Genomic DNA, 19,717 nt, shown 5'->3' on the forward strand with positions numbered 1-19,717 from the left:
CTTACAGATGCCGTTAGGAGCCCCGGAGGACACAGAGGCACATGTTTTTTTTTCAGATTACCCGTCTCATGCTGTATACTGTCAGGATATAGTGACTGTTTTATAATTTATTTATTTTTAAATCACATTTGCTCCATTCCTACCCACAGCAGCTTTAATGTGTTCTATTGTATGAATATTTTCCCTTCTTTCTGCATATATTTCTAAATATTCAAGGACAGTAAGATGCTTGTTAGAAGTTGCAAATATTTATTGTAAAATGTAGGTTCTGAACATATCTCAAAAATCCAGATATCACAATACAAAGGAATTAGAGTATAATAGAGTATAAAGTGCTTCAGGGAGGACATATTTTTGTAGGCCAAACAGGAAGTTAGAATCGCTTTGGGTTCCCTCGACAAAAAAAAAAAAAAGCCAATGGGATTTTTTGTTGATGTATATCGTAAAACACATTAAAATCTCTTCAGCTTGTGTTAACTACAGACCTCATTTCAGGCATCTACCTAAAAAAACCCACTGACTTTCAGGCAAGGGAACCGGCAGTGCTAAAATGCTAACTCATTTCTGCGTTTTAGGACTCATTCCTGTAGCACTCTATAGAATATTTGTACAGTGTTTGTCAATAAAGTGTATTCCCTCATCACCTGAATCGTGTTATAAAGTAATTCACCATTATATGCATGCGCTTACAACAATACATGTTAGAGAAAACAACAACAAAATACCAACTTAAGGTGCACAAGATAAAGTTATGTATGGAAAGATCAGTAAAAAATAGATTTCTTCATTTTGACTTTCTCTGACCAGTGTAAACTGGGTGTACATACATTCAACACTGGAGACAGTACCTGCTCCCAGTCAGTTATTTTGTAATCAGTCAGTCTGATCATCTAATTTGAAACTCCTCCTCCTGACATTCCCACTGGGCTCTTCATCAGATGGATCAGACGGATCAGACAGGTCTGGAACTTCCTTGCTGCGCTCCTCTTCTCCCCCATTGGTATGCAGAGCATGCAAGATCTGCTCTTTGGGGCGTTTCCAAGACGGTCGAGTGGCAATCCAGAGGATAAGAGCTCCATAAACCACAAGCAGGAGTCCCAGCACGTTCACAAAAACGGCCTCTGGAGGCAAGTCCTTGTACTTTGGGTCTTTCCTTAGTGATGAAGAACAAAAATAAAGTTATACTTAAGCAGCACATTAACAGTTTCAAAAGTTTAATTTTTATAAACTATTATAAGCCTTTATTTCTTTTTTTTTTAATACTTACAGGCTAAAAAGGAGTTTCTCTGTGATGCCCATGAGTGCCACAGCTATTACACTGCCAAAGAGTAAAAGACCGCTGTAGACATGGAGGGGCATATACGCTGCTCTCCAGGACGCAGGTGTAATTGGTATCAGGTACATGCCAACTCCAAGGACAAGCTGCTCATTGAAGGAGAAAAAGAAAATCCACCTATCAGATATTGTACTAAATGAGACTATTGTTCACTATGACTTGACGTTTTAGGAAGAGTAAGTTGTTTGTCAGTGTGCTCTATATGTATTGTTTTGAACCAGTCCATAAAAGATTGTTAAAGATCGTAAATGTACAGTGGTTTGAAACATGCAACAATAAAGCTCATTTAGGTACAAAATGAATAGTTTATTTACCTGCAGACTGTAGAGAACCACAGCTATCAGGCCCACCCAGCTGTGCAGACTGTACATGTTGGGGATTTTGGCAGCATTGTGAAAGTCAAAAACGGCCACCAGAGATACGACAGCAAGGATGAAAGTTAATATGTGCAAGCCTGCGTGGATGCACTTCATCAACAATTTGCTGTAGTGCCAGGTCCAGGGGAGTCTGTAGACGATGATGGCTGCAAGAGGAGGTAACACAGTGTCATTCAGACAATTCTTGATGCAATTATGATGCATATTTTATAAATTTTTACAACATTAAACACATTTTTCCCATAAAAAGTAGGCTCATCTGCCATTATGGTTTTTGGTGTTTTGTTTTGTTTGCTGCGTGGTTGAGTGTATGCTTGTGTATATTACTGTATACTTATATTTATGTTGTTTAGGCTGACATATGTTTATGTCTATCTTTTTATATTTTGTCTTTAAAAGGTGCCATTGACGACATTGATAACATTCAGCCACTAGGTGTTGCATTCTCCCTCCCTCGTTCCATTATATTTACTTCACAAGAAGTCTTTGGCAGGCACTTGCCGTCAATCTCAGCCAGTTATCCATTTTTTCCACACTAACATAACCCAGAGATACCACATGATACCAACGTCATTTTACTATTGGCTCACAAGCCTTGTTAGAAGTGGGAACCAACCGTCAGATGGTTTCCACAGATATAAACTTAAATATTCATATTGAACCCGCCAAAATTTAAAAATGATTAATGCACAATCATAATTATTTTTTTTTTTTCAAGAAAAGCCATACTTTTATTCAGCACCTTTCTAAAAGCTCTGTGGATGTAAAATATTTGTCTACATAAAAATGTTATCAATGAGACCTTTAAATGTAAAGCACTTTGAGATTACGTGTAATAATAATTAAAAAAATAATAAAATTGCCATTACATTGTTTAAACCTGCAGTAGGCAGAATGTTTTTGGCATCATTGAGCAAAAAAAGACTTGAAACTTGACTTGGACTTGCAAAAAAATGACTTGTGAGCATCTCTGCTCTTTAGTTCATGAAAGTATACTTTGTATACTCTGTATACTTTCACTTTAAGTATACTTGTCAGTATGAGCCAAGTAGGCCCACATGTAGACTTTTAAGTATACTTGTCAGTATGAGCCAAGTAGGCCCACATGTAGACTTTTAAGTATACTTGTCAGTATGAGCCAAGTAGGCCCACATGTAGACTTTTAAGTATACTTGTTAGTATGAGCCAAGTATACTTATACTTTTAAGTATACTTATTATAAGCCAAGTATCCTTACTTTTCTGTATACTTGTCAGTATAAGCCAAATATATATAAGAATGATCTAAAAACGCGTGAGCCAAGTATACTTTTGTTAAGTATATTTCTGATAAGTACATAAAAAGTAAACTAAAAGTATACTCTTATTTTAATTTCAAAAGAAGTATACTAATTGCACACTTGAATAAACGTCATTTTGGTAAGGGTAACCACTTTAAGAAAGCACTACTTTGTCATTATATAAATTACTTTTTAAAGGTGCATGCTTACTGCAGTATGGTGCAAGTGCATGCTTCCTTGAGAGTAATTTGGAGGTTCACTTGTCACCTTTATAATTACGCACTCATTAGTTGGCCCTGAACTTCACCCTTGTGTAATAAAAGCGAGCCTTGTGTAACTCGCCCTTGAGCAATCTTTCAGTAGTTTACACATGTCTTATTCAAAACAACACCCACGTGGTGTTTGACCAAACTTTTTAAAGAAGAAAGACTCACCTATTCCCTGCACGAAAATAAGCCCGACCACCATGAGGAGCGGATGCCAGTTGAACTCAGCCTGTCCTCCGTCCCAGGCGAAGCCTCCTCGGTACTGGACAGCCCATCTGCACACGAAGATAACCGCGATGATCCCCACGGTGGCGGCGGCGATCAGACTGACCACGAACCGCTTCCAGTTCTCCATCATGATGAAGGCAGTGTGGTGGTGGAGGAGCAACAGGAGCAGCAGGAAGACTGAGGACCGAGTTGATCCAGCAGCTGTTTTCTAAACTACAGCTCCTTCAAGTAGTGGCCGATGAGGAGGGACTTCAGTCACATGACTCAGCTGAGCAAATGTTTGGAGGAAACACGTTTTTCTTTTTTTTTTACTTAGTTTTTTTTTTTTTTTTTAAGTTAGTTTTTATTGCAGTTTGAGCAATTTATACAATCATCATCAGATTATTTCCTACTGTATTTTCATTTTACAGCTGTCTCTTTGTTTTTACATAAAAAATGTCACAACTCAAAACGAAGAGGAGAGAGAAACACACAAAAAAACAAGACTTCATCTTAAACTATCATTTCAATTGAAGTTATAGTTTACGGTTGTTGTTTTTTTAACTTAGTTTTTATTGCAGTTTCAGCAACTTATACAATCATCATCACATTCTTTCCTACTGTATTTTCATTTTACAGCTGTTTCTTTGTTTTTACACAAAATTTCACAACTCAAAACAAAGGGGGAGAGAGAAAACACACACCAAAAAAACAAGACTTCAACTTATCTATAATTTCAATTGAATATAGAGAAAAAGGGAGGACACATACTTAAACAATCCGGAGAATTAAAATAAAATAAAGTAAAATAAATAAATTTAAATACAAGTAAATGTGGTGAAGGGTCGGAGGTCAGGGAGGGGAAGTGTGTGGAAGGTTTTGTTTTTTTTTACTCAGTTTTTTATTGCAGTTCCAGCAACTTATACAATCATCATCACATTCTTTCCTACTGTTTTTTCATTTTACTCTCTTAATTAATTAATTAATTTTAATAAAAATAAATGTGGTGAAGGAGGTCAGGGAGGGGAAGTGTGTGGAAGGGTGGGTGTGTGTTTTATGGGTGTGTGTGTGTATGTGCTTGGAGAGATAACATGGGTCAAGACAAATATACAAGTATGATCCAGGATATATACAAATATTCAGATCACCGATCACTGTATTAGTATGGTCATGGCAGGCCTCCACTTTTAATAAATATATCTTTTTGGAGTCTTAGGGAATAGGTTATTTGTCCCATGTGGTAAATTTCCCATACCTTGTCAATCCATAAATTGTATGTTGGGGGCTCAGGTTTTAGCCACTTAATTGTGATACATTTAATTGCTGCTGTTAGCAATATTTGTAAGATATTTTTTTTGTAGGAAACACGTTTTGAAGCTTTTTATGGATACGGAAGAGTCTGTGACCAGTAAGCTTAAAAATAAATAAATAAAACGGGTTTGCGCTGTTACATGTTCTTATAACAGGTGCTCTTGACCTATACACACTGATGCGTTTGAGTAATACTTCCAACTTATGTTTTTACTATTACTGAAACTGATCTTGACCATTTTTTTTTTTTTATAAATACGTTTTATTGATTTTCAAAGATTTTATCCCACACAAATAGCAGATGCAAAACATGTATTAGTCATACAAAATATATATCATTTCATCATAGATATCATCAGATCTGTTTACAAGGTTAAGTCCAAATTCCCTTCCCTATCCCCCTCCTTACCCACCCACCCACAGGTTACAGAATACATTTAGGTGCATGAAGGAAAGATATACTATAAACAAAAGACAGGGGGAGAAATAATTAGGAAAATAACTTATAAAAAATAAAAATAAAATAAATAAATGAAAAAAAATAAAAATACAAATAAGATAAAGAGAGAAAAAAGAAGGGGGAGGGGGGCTGCTCACTACTGTAATATGACATTCATGTTTTCCACTCTGCTCTTCATCAAAGGGTTCCTGCAGAGAGTCATAGAAACCCCAAAAGGGCCTCCATATCTTAACAAAGGTTTGAGAGGAACCTTTCAGCGTGTATTTAATTTAGTTCTAGTTTTAAGAAATACATAACCTCTTTGACCCAGTGAGAAAAGGATGGAGTGTTTCCATTTTAGGAGAATCAAACGTCTCGCAAGGTGTGTAGTAAAACCAACGACAACACAGGCCTTACCTGGTAGGCGAGCACTGGATTCCTTTGGTATTAAACCAAAAGGGGCACAAATTGGATCCGGGTCGAATTGGGTTCCAAACATCTGACCATTTTCTTTTATTATTGGATATTCTTTTATCAGTGCTTTTTTGCCTGTTACTGTAATGTTTGATTCTTTGTCTGTACTGTTCATAATCCTCCAGTCCATGTATATCCATTCAGTATTCATTTCTTTGCACTACTTGCATTGTTTACAGCTAACAGAACACTTGACTTGTATATAGATGTTTTATTTTATTTCTTATTTTATTGTTGGTCATTGGTGTTTTTTTTATATATATTTATATAGTAATTATATTAGGGCTGTCAATCGATTAAAGTATTTAATTGCAAATTAATCACTTTTATCTGTTCAAAATGTACCTTAAAGGGAGATTTGTCAACTATTTAATACTCTTATCAACATGGGGGTGGGCTAATATGCTGCTTTATGTAAATGTGTGTATATATTTATTATTGAAAATCAATAAACAACACAAAACAATGACAAATATTGTCCAGAAACCCTCACAGGTACTGCATTTAGCATAAAAAAAAATGCTCAAATCATAACATGGCAAACTGCAGCCCAACAGGCAACAACAGCTGTCAGTGTGTCAGTGTGCTGACTGGACTATGACTTGCCCCAAAACTGCATGTGATTATCATAAAGTGGGCATGTCTATAAAGGGGAGACTCGTGGGTACCCACAGAACCCATTTTCATTCACATACCTTGAGGTCAGAGGTCAAGGAACCCCTTTGAAAATGTCCATGCCAGTTTGGAGCGTTATTTAACCTCCTTGGCGACAAGCGAGTATGACATAGTTGGTACCAATGGATTCATTAGGTTTTCTAGTTTCATATGATGCTAGTATCTTCACTCTGTCTTTAAAAACCTGCTACAACCTCCACAGACCAATTGCGTTAATGCATTAATGAAATTAGTGGCGTTAAAACAATTTTGCGTTAACGTGATATCTTTGACAGCCCTAATTCATATATTTATATACACAGCTATTTTTTCCACTACTTGTGTACATAACAGTCCTGTCTATTCCTCACCTGTAATTGTACAGCTTTGTTGTCATTGTTCCTAGCTTTTATTTTTTCTATTTCTGTGTAAGTACGTTGAGAGAGTTGCATAAAACCGTCAAACTCCTTGTACGTCCTGGGCAAATAAAACTGATTCTGATTTCCGTTTGATGTAAACTCAGCATATTTGTAAAGGAGGGCTCAAGTCACCCAATGTGTTTTTCAGGGTGTAAATGAAGGTTGTAATTAATATATGTTTAACTTTTGGGGGAAACAAATATATTAGTATTACTTATTAGTAATTAAGTCAAAAGTACAAAAAAAACCTTTGCTAATAACCAAAACTATTCTAAGTTTGGCAGAAAAACTGTCATCACTCATAGTAAGAAGCTGATTTAACATACTACATTTGGGTACACCTGTTGCTTGATACAAAAACTGCAATTTCAAATTGATCTATTTACTTTATAGGGAGAGATAAATATCGGTATAAAAGTACAAGATGTAAACATGCCAGAGTTAGCAGGAATGCTAATTTACATTTGTAAAGAATATCCAGGTTGTACCATCTTATTTATGGAATAAACAAACACATAAGTACTGTGGGTTGTGAAAGCAAGTAGCCAATAATGCACAATTTTGATGACATTACATGGACTTTTGAATATCTTAAGATTTTGGATGGGCATGGGGAAAACACGGAAGGAGGCAGAAATACAGAGTAACTTGGAAAAATATAAGATTTTAATACGAGAGAAAGAGTGTAAAAAGTTTTCACAGGTGTGATTCAGAACGTGTTAATCAGTAATTCAGTGCAGAGACTTACAATGATTTACATCACCTACAATGATTGTGCAAATGTTATTCACACAAAATAAATAACAACAGTGATCCAGATGTGAAAAACAGCATTATGACACAGTATTCACAGAAAAACTGTCGGAAAGAAATATTTACATAATCTTTTAAGCAAATACCATTTATTTTCTGGCAGCCTTGAGCTTGTAAACATGACAGCAGAAATTACTGTTCTTTTGTTCAATATGACCAATTGTGTCTTTGTCGAAGAACAGCTCATGTCGATAAGTCTGAAACCAAAGATGAGAGCACACATGAATCCATATACACAGACACTTCAGCTTAACATTGGTACAATCATGTCAGGTCGCTCACCTCGTCCCAAGGTTCAACCAGATCAACCGTCCGCAGTAACTGCCCGCTCTGGTTGTCATGCAGTCGAATTTGGGCTCTTCCTTCTCCCTCCTCACCGTTAGTTACCACCACTGCCAAAAGGTCCAGCTCATCCTCATATTCCACCATACGGAAAGTCTGTAAAATCCAAAGGCTCATTGTTGTGAAGCTCTGCCAAGTTCTGTGTATATATAGGGACGAAAGCCCTGTATCCTGCTACTTATTGTCAGTCTCTTTAAAGGGACAGTGTGAAGGATTTGGCGACATCTAGTGGTGTGGTTGCAGATTGCAACCAGCCGAGTACCCCTCCGCTCACTCCTCCCTTTTCCGAGACTGCGGTAATGTGAGCCGCCGAGTGCAAAACCGTGGTAACGCCGTTCACCTTGCTCAGTGGCTGCCTTACCATAATAACACTACTTTAGGAGCAACGGGAGTCAGACGATGGCTGGCGGTACCACGGTTTTGCACTCTGCGGCTCACGTTACCGCAGTTTCACAAGCATGTCGCAGAACTACGGTGACCTTCAGGTAACGTAAAAGGCTCTCATAAGAACCAGCATTTGGTTTGTCTGTTCTGTGCTACTGTAGAAACATGATGGTGCAACATGGTGGACTCCGTAAAGAGGACCCGCTCCCTATGTAGATATGAAGGGCTCAATCTAAGCTAACAACAACACAGTGATTCTTAGTGTCAGGTGATTATACACTGAAAAGACAGCACAGTAAGTATTTTCTTTGCAGAGATACTGGATCAATAATAAAGGCGTAATCACTTACCTCTTGATCTGGGTCATCATCCAACTGATGAAATCTTTTCTTCACCGTGCGGCCCGATGAGGTGACAGTGACTTGTGAGGTCGGCTGCAGTAGATGGAAAGCAGAAACATTCATTTTTGACCAATGTCATACTGTAGTGCACATGTGATACTGTACATATATGAAGCTGATTCATTCATGATCAAGGTAAACTGAGTACAGCACTTAGTTGACTTAGTAGGTAAACAATGACACTTACATTGTTGTTTCGATGGACTTTCATAGAGAAGTCCTCAACTACCTTTGATGGCAAACCACTGTTTGGTTCACCAAGGATTTTTAGGACACTTTGGAGGAAAAAACATGTTAATAAAAAGAAAAAAGTCTCACACTGTATGTATAAGCGGCACAGTTAAATGCAACACAATACAACACATTTCACTGCTGTCTTCATTTTATGTAAATGTTGACTGTAGTACTCACTTTATGGTGGCAGGTCCAACATGAATGATTCTTCCTGAGTCGTCAGGGTGGAAGAAGATCCCATCACTCTCTAGAGAGCAGCAGTCCATGTTTTGTATTCCATTTGTTGCCTAATGTCATCAAATTAAAAAGAAAACACATTAACTAGGATATGCATTATTAATTATAGCAAACTGCACATAGTACCATGAGGACATAACTATAATCGGTTTCATCTTGCAGTTCTTGAAAAAAATCTAAAAGAAAATCTAGGTGTTGAGTCAAATATGATTTTCTTTTTTCACACTGAATCTACTGACAAGTTTTTTTTGTGATGTGTAACTGGATTTGAGCACTTCAGAGTCTGCACAGCATCAACAACCTGTGCACGCAGCATTGTGAGAAAGACAACACTTGACTTATTTAAGTGATACTCCACTCCAACTCTATTGTTTGAGTACAGCTTAACCACTGTTGACTTAAAAAGGTGGTTGTGTAAAACGCTGCTTCTGGTGCAGTTTTAGAGCTTGAAGGAGTGTGATAGTGCCGTTTGACACTTTTCAGGTGGAGTATCAGTGTAATAATTAGGTTTCTGCTAATGAAGTGTGTGTCGTACCATTTAAAAAATAATACCACACATGTATTTATCTTTTATGCTGAAAGCTTAAGCAGTATTTTTCATCAGTATCTCGGGCACACCACATTGATCAGGGCAAACAAAACTATGGTTTCTTGTGTTTTGGAAACTGTGGCTGCTTAAATTTGATTTAATGTTTTTCTAAACAATCTATTATGCAGCCATAGTTGCAGACAATTGTGTCTGGTAAGAAATAAGTGTGAACAGTGTCATCAAAGACACTAAATCTGGAATAATCTGGACAAAATACAGAGAAGCTTGTGTTACATAAACAGAAAAGATCTGCACAAAAGTAGTTAGACCATTTTGGGGGGTTGTGAATGGTGATTACAGGTTTGGTTCTGTGCTGCGCTGTCCAGCAGCTGAATACAAAGACTGTCACAAACATCTGAGGCCCTTCTTACCCTGACACTTTCAATGAGCTCTGGCCAATTTGGTGCTCTACACACAACAAGATAGGGTATATTTATCCATCATTGCCAAGCATGTGCTACATTTTGTACTCAGATTACAAAATTATTGTTGATGTTATCGTGTATGGTTAAAGAGGATTCTTTAAACTTACCATGGTGCTGTCCTTGAGTGAACAGATGTGGTGAGTGCCCTTATGGTTTTTATGCAGTGGTGTATAGATGTAGTGCCACGGGTAGCCTCCAATCTGGACACTGTTATTAGCACATGACACCTCGAAAAGCACTGGAGGCCAATCTGCACAATAAGACAAAGGTGAGGTGAGGAGATTGCAACCAACTGAAGCCTCTCCCATGTGCCAAACGCGTTGGAGCGCTACGGTGGCCGACGCGAATACGCGAATAGCCCTCTCTCATTCATTGGAGCAGAGCCATTGGGTAGAGTGTGTGTGTACGTGGGAAGTGAATGGTGAAGCAAGAGAGAGAGAGCGGCAGCGAGGGGTGCGAGTAATGTTATCGACTCCAGCCCAAACAGGAAAAGGTAACAGAATTTGGTTTGTCCGTTCTTGGCTACTGTAGAAACATGGCATTGCAACATGGCAGACTCCGTGGAGAGGACACGCTCCCTATGTAGAGTCCCCCTAAACGGCTCATTCTAAGTAAACGAAAACACAACGATTCTTATTTTCAGGTGATTATACACTAAAGAAAACATACTTATTGATATTATATTCCATTTCTGCCAATAGATTCCCCTAATCGTTAAAAACTGGTCCTTTAAAACGGACTCACCTGTGATCTGGATATTTACTGGGATACCAAACGGAACATGTCCCACGGTTTTGCCACCAAGAAGTGAACTCTGCTTTCCGAGCGTCAACTTCTCTGTCAAGTACTGAAAACAAAAGAAATATTCCTCAGATATACAGAGCTGTAAGCAGCAAGATGAGCCAGAAGCATAGTAAAACACTGAATATGCAAACATTCACACATATTACATTTTCAACAAATGTATTTCTAATGCAATGTTTAAAAATCGGATCATATAAAATATTCAACTTGCTCAACGGTGTGCAGGAAACTCTTTAGGATAAAAAAAAAAATGACGTACCCTTTGAACAATGTGCTCAAAGCTGTACAGCTTCACTGACTTGTTGCTGTATGACACCACAAGGAGCCCTTGAGACAGAACAACATCAGTAACACCATTTCCAAACACCTGAAAGAATAAGATTTACATTTTTAAAATAACATATCACTCCCTCGGGCAAAAAAAACAAACTACAAACAAATCTGCATACCTTTTTGTTGATCTCCAAAATGCCCACAATTTGTAAGGGGAAGACATGAAAGATGGCGAGGTGCATCACCGTATTCTGAGTGATACCTGCCTGTGAATTATATAAACAAATTAATTAAATTCTTTCATCTCTTTTCCACATCAGAGATCTACGATGGAGTATTAGGGCCACATTTAGGGAAAAAAAAATAATCTGAGATTTCGAGAATAAAGTCATAATATTACGAGAATAAATGGGAAGAATCTTTGGGCCCCTTTTCGCAATATTTGGACTCAGTTTGACAATATTTCCATTCATATTGATTGTTTTGTTTTCCTTTTCTCTGTTCTGCTGTTGAATACTCCCACTATGGATGGCCTGCATTTAACTATCACATGGATGATACTGTATGTAATGATATGTATGTTTTGTCCTTAACATGCGGTTTAGATAATTCTCTCTTAGGGATTTGTATTACTCATCCCCGGGTGTAAAAGTGTGTGTGTGTGTGTGTGAGTGTGCGAGTGCGTGAACTTTCAGGTTTGGTTGCGGGTTTTGATTTTTGTTTGATGTATGTGTTTTGTCAATTTGTCATTAAAAATAATATTAAAAAAACAAAAAACATATCTGGAGGTCAGAGGTCAAGGGACCCCTTTGGAAATGGACATGCAAGTTTGGAGCATTATTTAACCTCTTAGTAGTATTTGTATCTTCATTCTAGCTTTAAAACTGAGCCTGCTACAACCTAAAAATGTAAACTTGCGTTAATGCGTAAAAGAAATTAACGAATTCGCGCTAACGCGTTAATTATGTTAACTTTGACAACCCTATTTCATATGTCTTGTGTCGATGTATTTAGGTCCGAGGACTTATTGAACTTCAAATGACGATGATTATTATTTTTTTATTTATTTATTTAATTAATTAATTAATTGTTTGTATATATATATATATATATGCATATTACACTATATACATATATACACATTACACTTTATACATACAGTATATATGCATATTACACTATATACATATACGTACACATTACACTCTATATATGCATATAACACTAAACACATATACTGTATATACACATTACACTATACATACAGTATATATATATATATGCATATTACACTATATACATATATATACACATTACACTATACATATATATATGCATATTACACTATATGCATATATATATGCACATGAAACCACATTTTGACTAATGCTATATATATATATATTTTAAATATGTATAGCATTGTGGCAGCTGCCAATTCTCTGGTGCTTGCTGTTTCCCTTTTCCCTGGTGTTTTTTTTGGTTGAGTTGCTGAGTGATTAGAGGGTTATTCAGTTCACCTGTTGCGCAGGGTGTGGGGACTGGCTCTTAAATGATAGTTGAGAGCAGCTTGGTGCATTCCCCTCTTGGCCAATCAGGGTGTAATGACGCCCTTTCTGTAGGGCTTAAAAGAGGAGGGAAATTGCACACCCAGTGTCATTCTGATCTCTCCTTCACTCAATGCAACATGTATTATCAGCTTTACCAGAAACTCTGGTCTGTTTTGGGCCCTTTTGGGATTCTGTGATCTTTGTGTTTTGTTTGTTGAGAGTGTTGACTCCTAGTTGGGGAAACAAGTTAAGTGCCAACCAATTGGGTTACCTGCACTGGGACGTTTAGGTACTATTTGTGCAGCGATCTGGCTTGCCTTAAAATAGCCTAACGCCTGCAGGCTGTATTTTTGTATTCTATTCATTTGTTGATTTTCAATGAAACCCTTTATACCCATTTCTTTTAGTGTATTTTATTTGGGAAAACCACAAACCAATATTTCAGTTTCCTTAATTGTTTGTTAATATAGAGGCATTTGTTCATTAGCGAAGAGGCATTTGTTCATTATTATTATTAAGAAGGCATTTTATTTTATATTATTATGTGGATGGGAACAGTTGTTCAGTCGTCTGACTGAACAACTAAAGTCTGGGGAACTCAGTACCGCCACAGCATTAGTCAAAATGTGGTTTCATTTAGGGACGGCGTCCTGCTCCCTTCTGCTTTCTTCTCTTATTTGGCCGGTTGCTGCTTTTTCTTTCTTTCTGAAGGACCTCAACCAAGTTTTCCAATTTGTTCTGGAGCGACTCTGTTGGGTCTTGCTTTTCTGCTGTTCGGCCGTAAGCATCTGCACGTTCACGCCGTGAAACTCGCCGAGGTCATCCAGTTCAGTTTGAAGGATCCGGTTTTCGTTCTGCAGGGTGTTATTTTGCTCCTGAAGCAGCGCAGTTTTCTCCACTTGTATCTGGAGGGACCCTGATTGGACGAGCACATCATCCTGCAGGGTGCGGTTTTTCTCCTGCAAGGTGCGGATTGCCTCCTGCAGGGTGCTTCTCATTTCCTCCTGAACAAGTGCAGTTTTCTTAATTTGTTTCTGGATGAACCCCGTTTTAACGAGCACATCATCCTTCAGGGTGCGGTTTTTCTCCTGTAGGGTGCTATTTTCCTCCTGCAGGGTGCTGTCTTTCTCCTCCAGGAGTTTATTCAAGTTGTCCACTTGTTTCTGGAGCGGCTCGGCTTGGATCTTACTTTCCTCAAGCTTGGTGGTAAGGATCTTCAGCTCCACAGCGTGAAAGTCGCGAACGACCTTGAGTTCAGTTCGGAGGCCCTGATTGACCGCCTGCTCAGCTTGGAGCTCTTTTAGTCTGACTTTGAGATCCCCCACTTCATCTTGCAGGTGGCTGTCTTGCTTCTGAAGGATGCGGTATTTGTCCGCAAAGAAGAGGTTTTTCTCCCGCAGGGTGTTATTTTCCTCCTGAAGCAGCATAGTATTCTCCACTTGTCTCTGGAGGGACCCCGTTTGGATGAGCACTTTCTCCAGCTCGGTGGTAAGCATCTTCAGCTTCACGTCCTGAAAGTCGCTGAGGTCCTCCTGCTCAGCTTGGAGCTTTTTTACGCTGGTTTTGTGAGCCACGCGTTTTTTCCCCAGCAGGGTGCTGTCTTTCTCGTCCAGGAGCTTATTCAAGTTGTCCCCTTGTTTCTGGAGGGACCCGTTTTGGAAGATCTTGCGGACCACTTCATTGATAAGGTGCTTCACCTTCTCCTCCTGACAGCTCAGGTCGATCTCATGTGAAGCTTTCAGCTTCTCTAGTTGCAGCTGAAGAGAATCATTTTGATCTTTTTCAGCCTGGAGCTCTGCAGAGAGCTGTTGACAGCTGATCACTGTGAGATCCTCGCAGATTTGTTGCTGGTGCATTGTTCTTGTGTAGATGCAGTCTGTCACTGATGAACAGTTCCTTCTCTATCTGTGGTTTGCCTCAATTGAAAATTCTCTCTCTCTATCACAAAGGTGTAATCTCGAGTTCGAGTGAGTTCAATGGTTGGTTCTGTCTTCAGGGACACATGTAAGCTTCCACAACTTGGCTTTATGACATCACAAAGCACTTGTAGCATTCGATGATGTCATAAAGCCAAGTTGGGGAAGCATTGTACTTGTAGCAATTGATGATGTCATCAAACGATTGGAACATTCGATGATGTCATCAAAGCACTCCAAACATCTTATATACACTTTCTTTACTGTACACATGTTCATATACATTAGTATTAACATACAAAAACAATAAGAAAAAAGATAAAAAATAATAATAATTACATACCAGAGTTACATGCATCATATTTCATTTAATCACTTAAAGGTCTTACTGGCTTTTTTGTTTTTAACATTAGGTTAGATGGTGCTATGCTGTTTGAATTAATTAATAAAGTGCAGGAAAGTTGGTTCATCACCAGTTTTTTTTTAAGAATATTATTTTTTTTAATATACAGCATGATATTTTCAATCTTATATTGACTAAAATATGACATCAAACAAACATTGTGGAAACAGTTCCATTTTATCTGACTCATGCAGAGTTCCACAGTGACCGCTGTTCTTTAAATGTTTACATTCTATTTAATTGAACAGTTAGTTTCAGGTGATCTCCACACAATAAGACAGGATTTCATTTAGGGTTAAATACAGATGTTTTTAGGATTCGCCACCATTGGTTGTTTGTGCATCTTAAAATACGTCCATGTATGTGATTTTAGGAAGAATTTTCCCACCTAACCCCCTACTTTTGCCGCTGACAGGCTCAGATTGTTTTTTATTGTTTGCCCTTGTTTAAATGTGTTGCATTTTTTTTTAATTGTGAAGCAGTTTGAGCTACATCTCTTGTAAAGTGCTCTATAAATAAAGTTTCTTATTATTAAAAAAAAAATAATAATAATAATACGAGAATGAAGTCATAAGTTTACGAGAAAAAAGTTGTAATATGATGAGAATAAAGTCATAAAGTCAAAGTAGTAATTTTACGTGCCTGTGTGAAAATGACGAATGTGGCGCATCTTGTGAAGTTGTACTTTAGTATAGGTTTCACAAATAGCAAAATACTTCATCTTTTCTCATAAAGTTATGACTTTATTCTCGTAATATTACGACTTTTTCCAGATTTTTCTTGCCCTCAATGTGGCCCTACTCCGTCGTAGAGATCCCTTCATGGGACAAGAAGTAAAATGAATAGTTGATCAATCGATTAGTCAATCCACAAAAAAACAATGGGAAACACAATATGCAAAATTTTCACTGGTTCCAACTTCTCAAATGTGAGGATTCATTGCTGTTTATGATTTTCTGATTATTGTAAATTTAATATTTGGGGGTTTGGGACAAAACTAGCTATTCACCTTGAACTCTGAGAATTTGTTATCTTTTCTTTTCATTTAGTTGTAGCTAGGGGTGTCACGATATAACAGTATTGACGATGACCTTGATATTGAAAAAAAACAATTTATATCATGTTAATAATACACATATGATAATATTATGTAAATAATCCAGCGCCGCTTATATCGTGTTATATGTACAGTTATGGTTACAGACTCTCTCTCCACCTCCCTACACTCGTATTTTGAGTAATTAATTTGCCAAAAAGAGACAAAATGCATAATAAACAGTTAAAGATGAATTTGACTGATAGTATTATTGTTAATTATTTTCTATTATTGTGAATTATTTTGGCCATGATAATCATGAAAATCTGATATTGTGACAGCCCTAGCAGCCCTTGAAAAGTGATTCCTAAATTCCCTCACTGATCATTACAAGTTTTTATATCTATTTTCTTAGATATATGCAATGCGCCTATCAAAATTCATGAACTGCCAAAAATCTATGTACAGCCAGATACAAGGCTTTATTACTCTTAATAAAGTGCCCTCTTCCATAAGGCACAAAAGTTATGAAAATAATTACCTACCTGTCGTGCTAAGGAGGTTTCTTTGTTTTGAACAGATTTAACATAAAACACCTCTTGAGCAACATCCCAGCCAAGATACCTACCAAAAAACAACAGAGTAATGTTAAAAGGTTTTTAAATTCACCAAAACTGAAAATACATTTATTCATCTCCACTGTAAGAGCAGAGATCTTGACAATACCTGAACTTGTGGTTTGAAGAGAGGTAAACCTTCTGCAGCTCTTCTCCTGTTTCAGCTGAGAGGCGATACAGCCAGTTATTGGCGGTCAAAGCCAACAGGTTGGGTTTATGATCAGACGGGGAGGCTAATGTGCTGTCCTGTCGACGAGACAAATGAAACAACAATCTGAACTTGGGTTGTTGAAATCTGGTCACTGAAAAATCAGCTTCACTGTGTTTAATTTCACTTACAAGTGGGCTCTGACACAGCAAGGCATCTTCAAATTTCTCCAGTTTAGATCTCTTAGGCAGTTTGTATAGAACTTGAGGCTCCGAATGAACACTGAAACCAGAAGACTTAATCACTCATTGTGTGACAGCGTAAAAACATTTCATTCTGTTGTCAGTGTCCCTTACATGTTTACACCTGAATGCCATGTACAAAAACATCATGACGATATACACTAATTCTCACGTTGCTCTAAAAACACAGCGCTTTTCATTTGATCGTTGACCTTAATAAAGTGGGTAACATTTTATCCGGCAAGCTATAGTATGTCTACACTTTTAAAAGAGATCTTAAGACATATCTCTTTAGCCTGGCTTTTACTTAAGGTGCCTCATCATTTATTGCCTTAGTCTATAAGTCTTAATCATTGGTTTTCATGCTATTTCTATTTGTTGTTTTTGTTTTGTCTGTGCTGTTTTAATCTTGCTCCGTGAAGCACTTTGGGCTGCATGATTGTATAAGTACTATATAAATAAAGTTGAGTTGAGTATTGAGAGGGACAAGGCCTGTCACCAAATTCATAAAAGCAGGCGATCCTAAATGACGGAGTTGCACAGTTTAGATTAAATCATGGTGTGGAATTATCGCTTTCTTTTAGTAGTAGTAGTAGTAGTAAGTAAAATATCTGCATCGCACAGCTGTCCTGCAATGATTCTCAGATTTTGATTTCTTCAGAGATACACTGCTTGACTTGTGTATTATGTGACTTTTCTTTATTGACTTTTTTTATTGTTTGATAAAGTGATTACAAAACAGGAGAAGACAAGTATGGGGACATATAAAATACCAAAAGATATTATACAAAGAAAGACAAATAACAAAAAAAAAACAAAGGGACAAAAGCAGGCTGAGATACATTACTTGACTTGTGTGTTATGTGACTTTTCTACACCAGTTTTAAAGATGCTTTACTAATGTATCTGTAGCTCTAAGGTGTTATTTTGTATTGTACAGTATGTGGTGCTGAAAAATAAGGAATTATTCATACTCACCAGCTGTAGCAGTTCTGGTAATTTTCAAAGTAGATTTTACCATTCTCATACATTATTGGGGATTTTGAGGTCTTGCTCCATGCTCTAACGAAATCCCTGTTGTCCTACAATGCAACAATAATAAAGAAGATAGTAACTAAAGCATTCATTAAAGATCCCATATGTGAATGAACATAGTGAATGGACATAGCGTGTACTGTCCGTCAATAAAAAAATGTAGTGTACAATAAATAGATGTAATATGTGCAGTCTATAAAATGGTATATGGGATGTTTAAAGTTTAAGGTGCACCAGTGGTTAGGAGAGGTGGTTGCAGATAGTCAGGATAGTCCAGATAGTGTGTGTTTTAAGTTTAAGATAGTCCAGATAGTCCAGATAATCTTTACATTATAAAGCAGGTTTAAGTGCTATAAAAATCCTGTTAAACTATCAAAACGTTCTATATACGGAGAAACACACACACACACAGCCCGTACTCAGAAATTGTGCATCTGAAACAAGCCTTTAGGATTTCTGTCCATTTGTGATGTCACAAATACACAATATTTAGACAATTAACACGGTTTTAAACGTAAAAATTCTAAATGTGTCCCAGTTTATAGGATATAAATTAATATAGCAAAGTAACATCTCTTGTACAATACAAATACTTTTCCCACTTCATAAGGGATACAGTAAACTAACAACTATCCTACATGAACAAAAGCACTACTTTAATAATGAAAAGTCTTCCCACAAAATAGAAATATAACACTGAAAAGGAAAGAACATGGGAGCTTATACATCAATTAATGCAATTATTTGATTGTTAAATGTGTTCATGGTATCATCAGCTGACAGGAAGTAAACATGGACCCACACCGTTGCCTACAACGCATTTCCAAACCAGGTAGCTACAGTGAACATCTACTAAAAGCATGGTTTGTTTTCCATCATTACCTGGAGGAGGATTCCTCTGAGGAGCTTCATGTTGTGTCTGATCAGAGTCCCAGCATCCCCCATGCCTGTACTCCTCTGGCTCAGCAGCTCAGCCGCGTTTACGGCTCTGTTTCTCCGGTACGGCGCCATCATCAGGAGGAACTAGTCTCTACAGGAGGAGGACTGTCTGTCTGGTAGAGACAACCAGAGCTGACCCACCAAAGAGCAGAGACACAGCCAGGTAAGACTATGACTATACGACCTCCCAGTCAGAGATATAGCAGATAACGTCTCTCACTGAGTGTCCATCTCTTCAGAGACACACGTGGAGCCTCCTCATAAAGTTAGCACTGTTCAGCTCGACCACAATCGATATTTACTTCGTTTAAAAGTCGTACCTGGTTGGTTATAAATAACCCTAGCGTTAGTTGAACTGGGTATTTGTCTAGAGGTGAAATAAAGAGCTGATAATCAGCTGTTTAGAGTTGGTGAACCATGCTTGCTAACTGCCCTCTCTGGCTCCATGTTTGTAGTTGTTGTTTGTTTCTTCTTCTTCTGCTGGAGAATTAAAGGCACATGGATAGCCATCTTGGATCAGTAGCGCCTCCCTCTAAGCGATGGCGCATTGATGTATTACACCCAGGG

General features: G+C 37.6%; 2 protein-coding genes and 1 long non-coding RNA gene across 3 annotated transcripts; 1 reads left to right on the forward strand and 2 right to left on the reverse strand.

Moving 5' to 3' along the window:
• Window positions 1–420: 420 nt before the first annotated feature.
• cybrd1 (cytochrome b reductase 1) lies at window positions 421–3,716 on the reverse strand. Its single transcript, XM_074659321.1, has 4 exons — window positions 3,427–3,716; window positions 1,651–1,859; window positions 1,268–1,422; window positions 421–1,153 (listed from the first exon to the last, which is right to left on the reverse strand). Exons 1-4 carry the CDS (start codon window positions 3,614–3,616, stop codon window positions 874–876), a joined length of 834 nt encoding a protein of 277 aa, XP_074515422.1. The 5' UTR covers window positions 3,617–3,716; the 3' UTR covers window positions 421–873.
• Window positions 3,717–4,485: 769 nt separating this feature from the next.
• LOC141782690 (uncharacterized) lies at window positions 4,486–6,822 on the forward strand. The gene is made up of 2 exons (XR_012597157.1): window positions 4,486–4,578; window positions 6,698–6,822. It is a non-coding gene; the product is annotated as an uncharacterized LOC141782690 (long non-coding RNA).
• Window positions 6,823–7,406: 584 nt separating this feature from the next.
• dcaf17 (ddb1 and cul4 associated factor 17) lies at window positions 7,407–19,629 on the reverse strand. Its single transcript, XM_074659322.1, has 14 exons — window positions 19,094–19,629; window positions 18,155–18,258; window positions 17,126–17,216; window positions 16,896–17,032; window positions 16,715–16,793; window positions 11,441–11,530; window positions 11,251–11,358; window positions 10,932–11,034; window positions 10,295–10,437; window positions 9,114–9,223; window positions 8,890–8,977; window positions 8,652–8,735; window positions 7,858–8,013; window positions 7,407–7,772 (listed from the first exon to the last, which is right to left on the reverse strand). Exons 1-14 carry the CDS (start codon window positions 19,223–19,225, stop codon window positions 7,665–7,667), a joined length of 1,533 nt encoding a protein of 510 aa, XP_074515423.1. The 5' UTR covers window positions 19,226–19,629; the 3' UTR covers window positions 7,407–7,664.
• Between the last annotated feature and the right edge of the window lie 88 nt (window positions 19,630–19,717).

Source organism: Sebastes fasciatus, chromosome 14 (assembly GCF_043250625.1).
Source record: "Sebastes fasciatus isolate fSebFas1 chromosome 14, fSebFas1.pri, whole genome shotgun sequence".
Taxonomy (NCBI): domain Eukaryota; kingdom Metazoa; phylum Chordata; class Actinopteri; order Perciformes; family Sebastidae; genus Sebastes; species Sebastes fasciatus.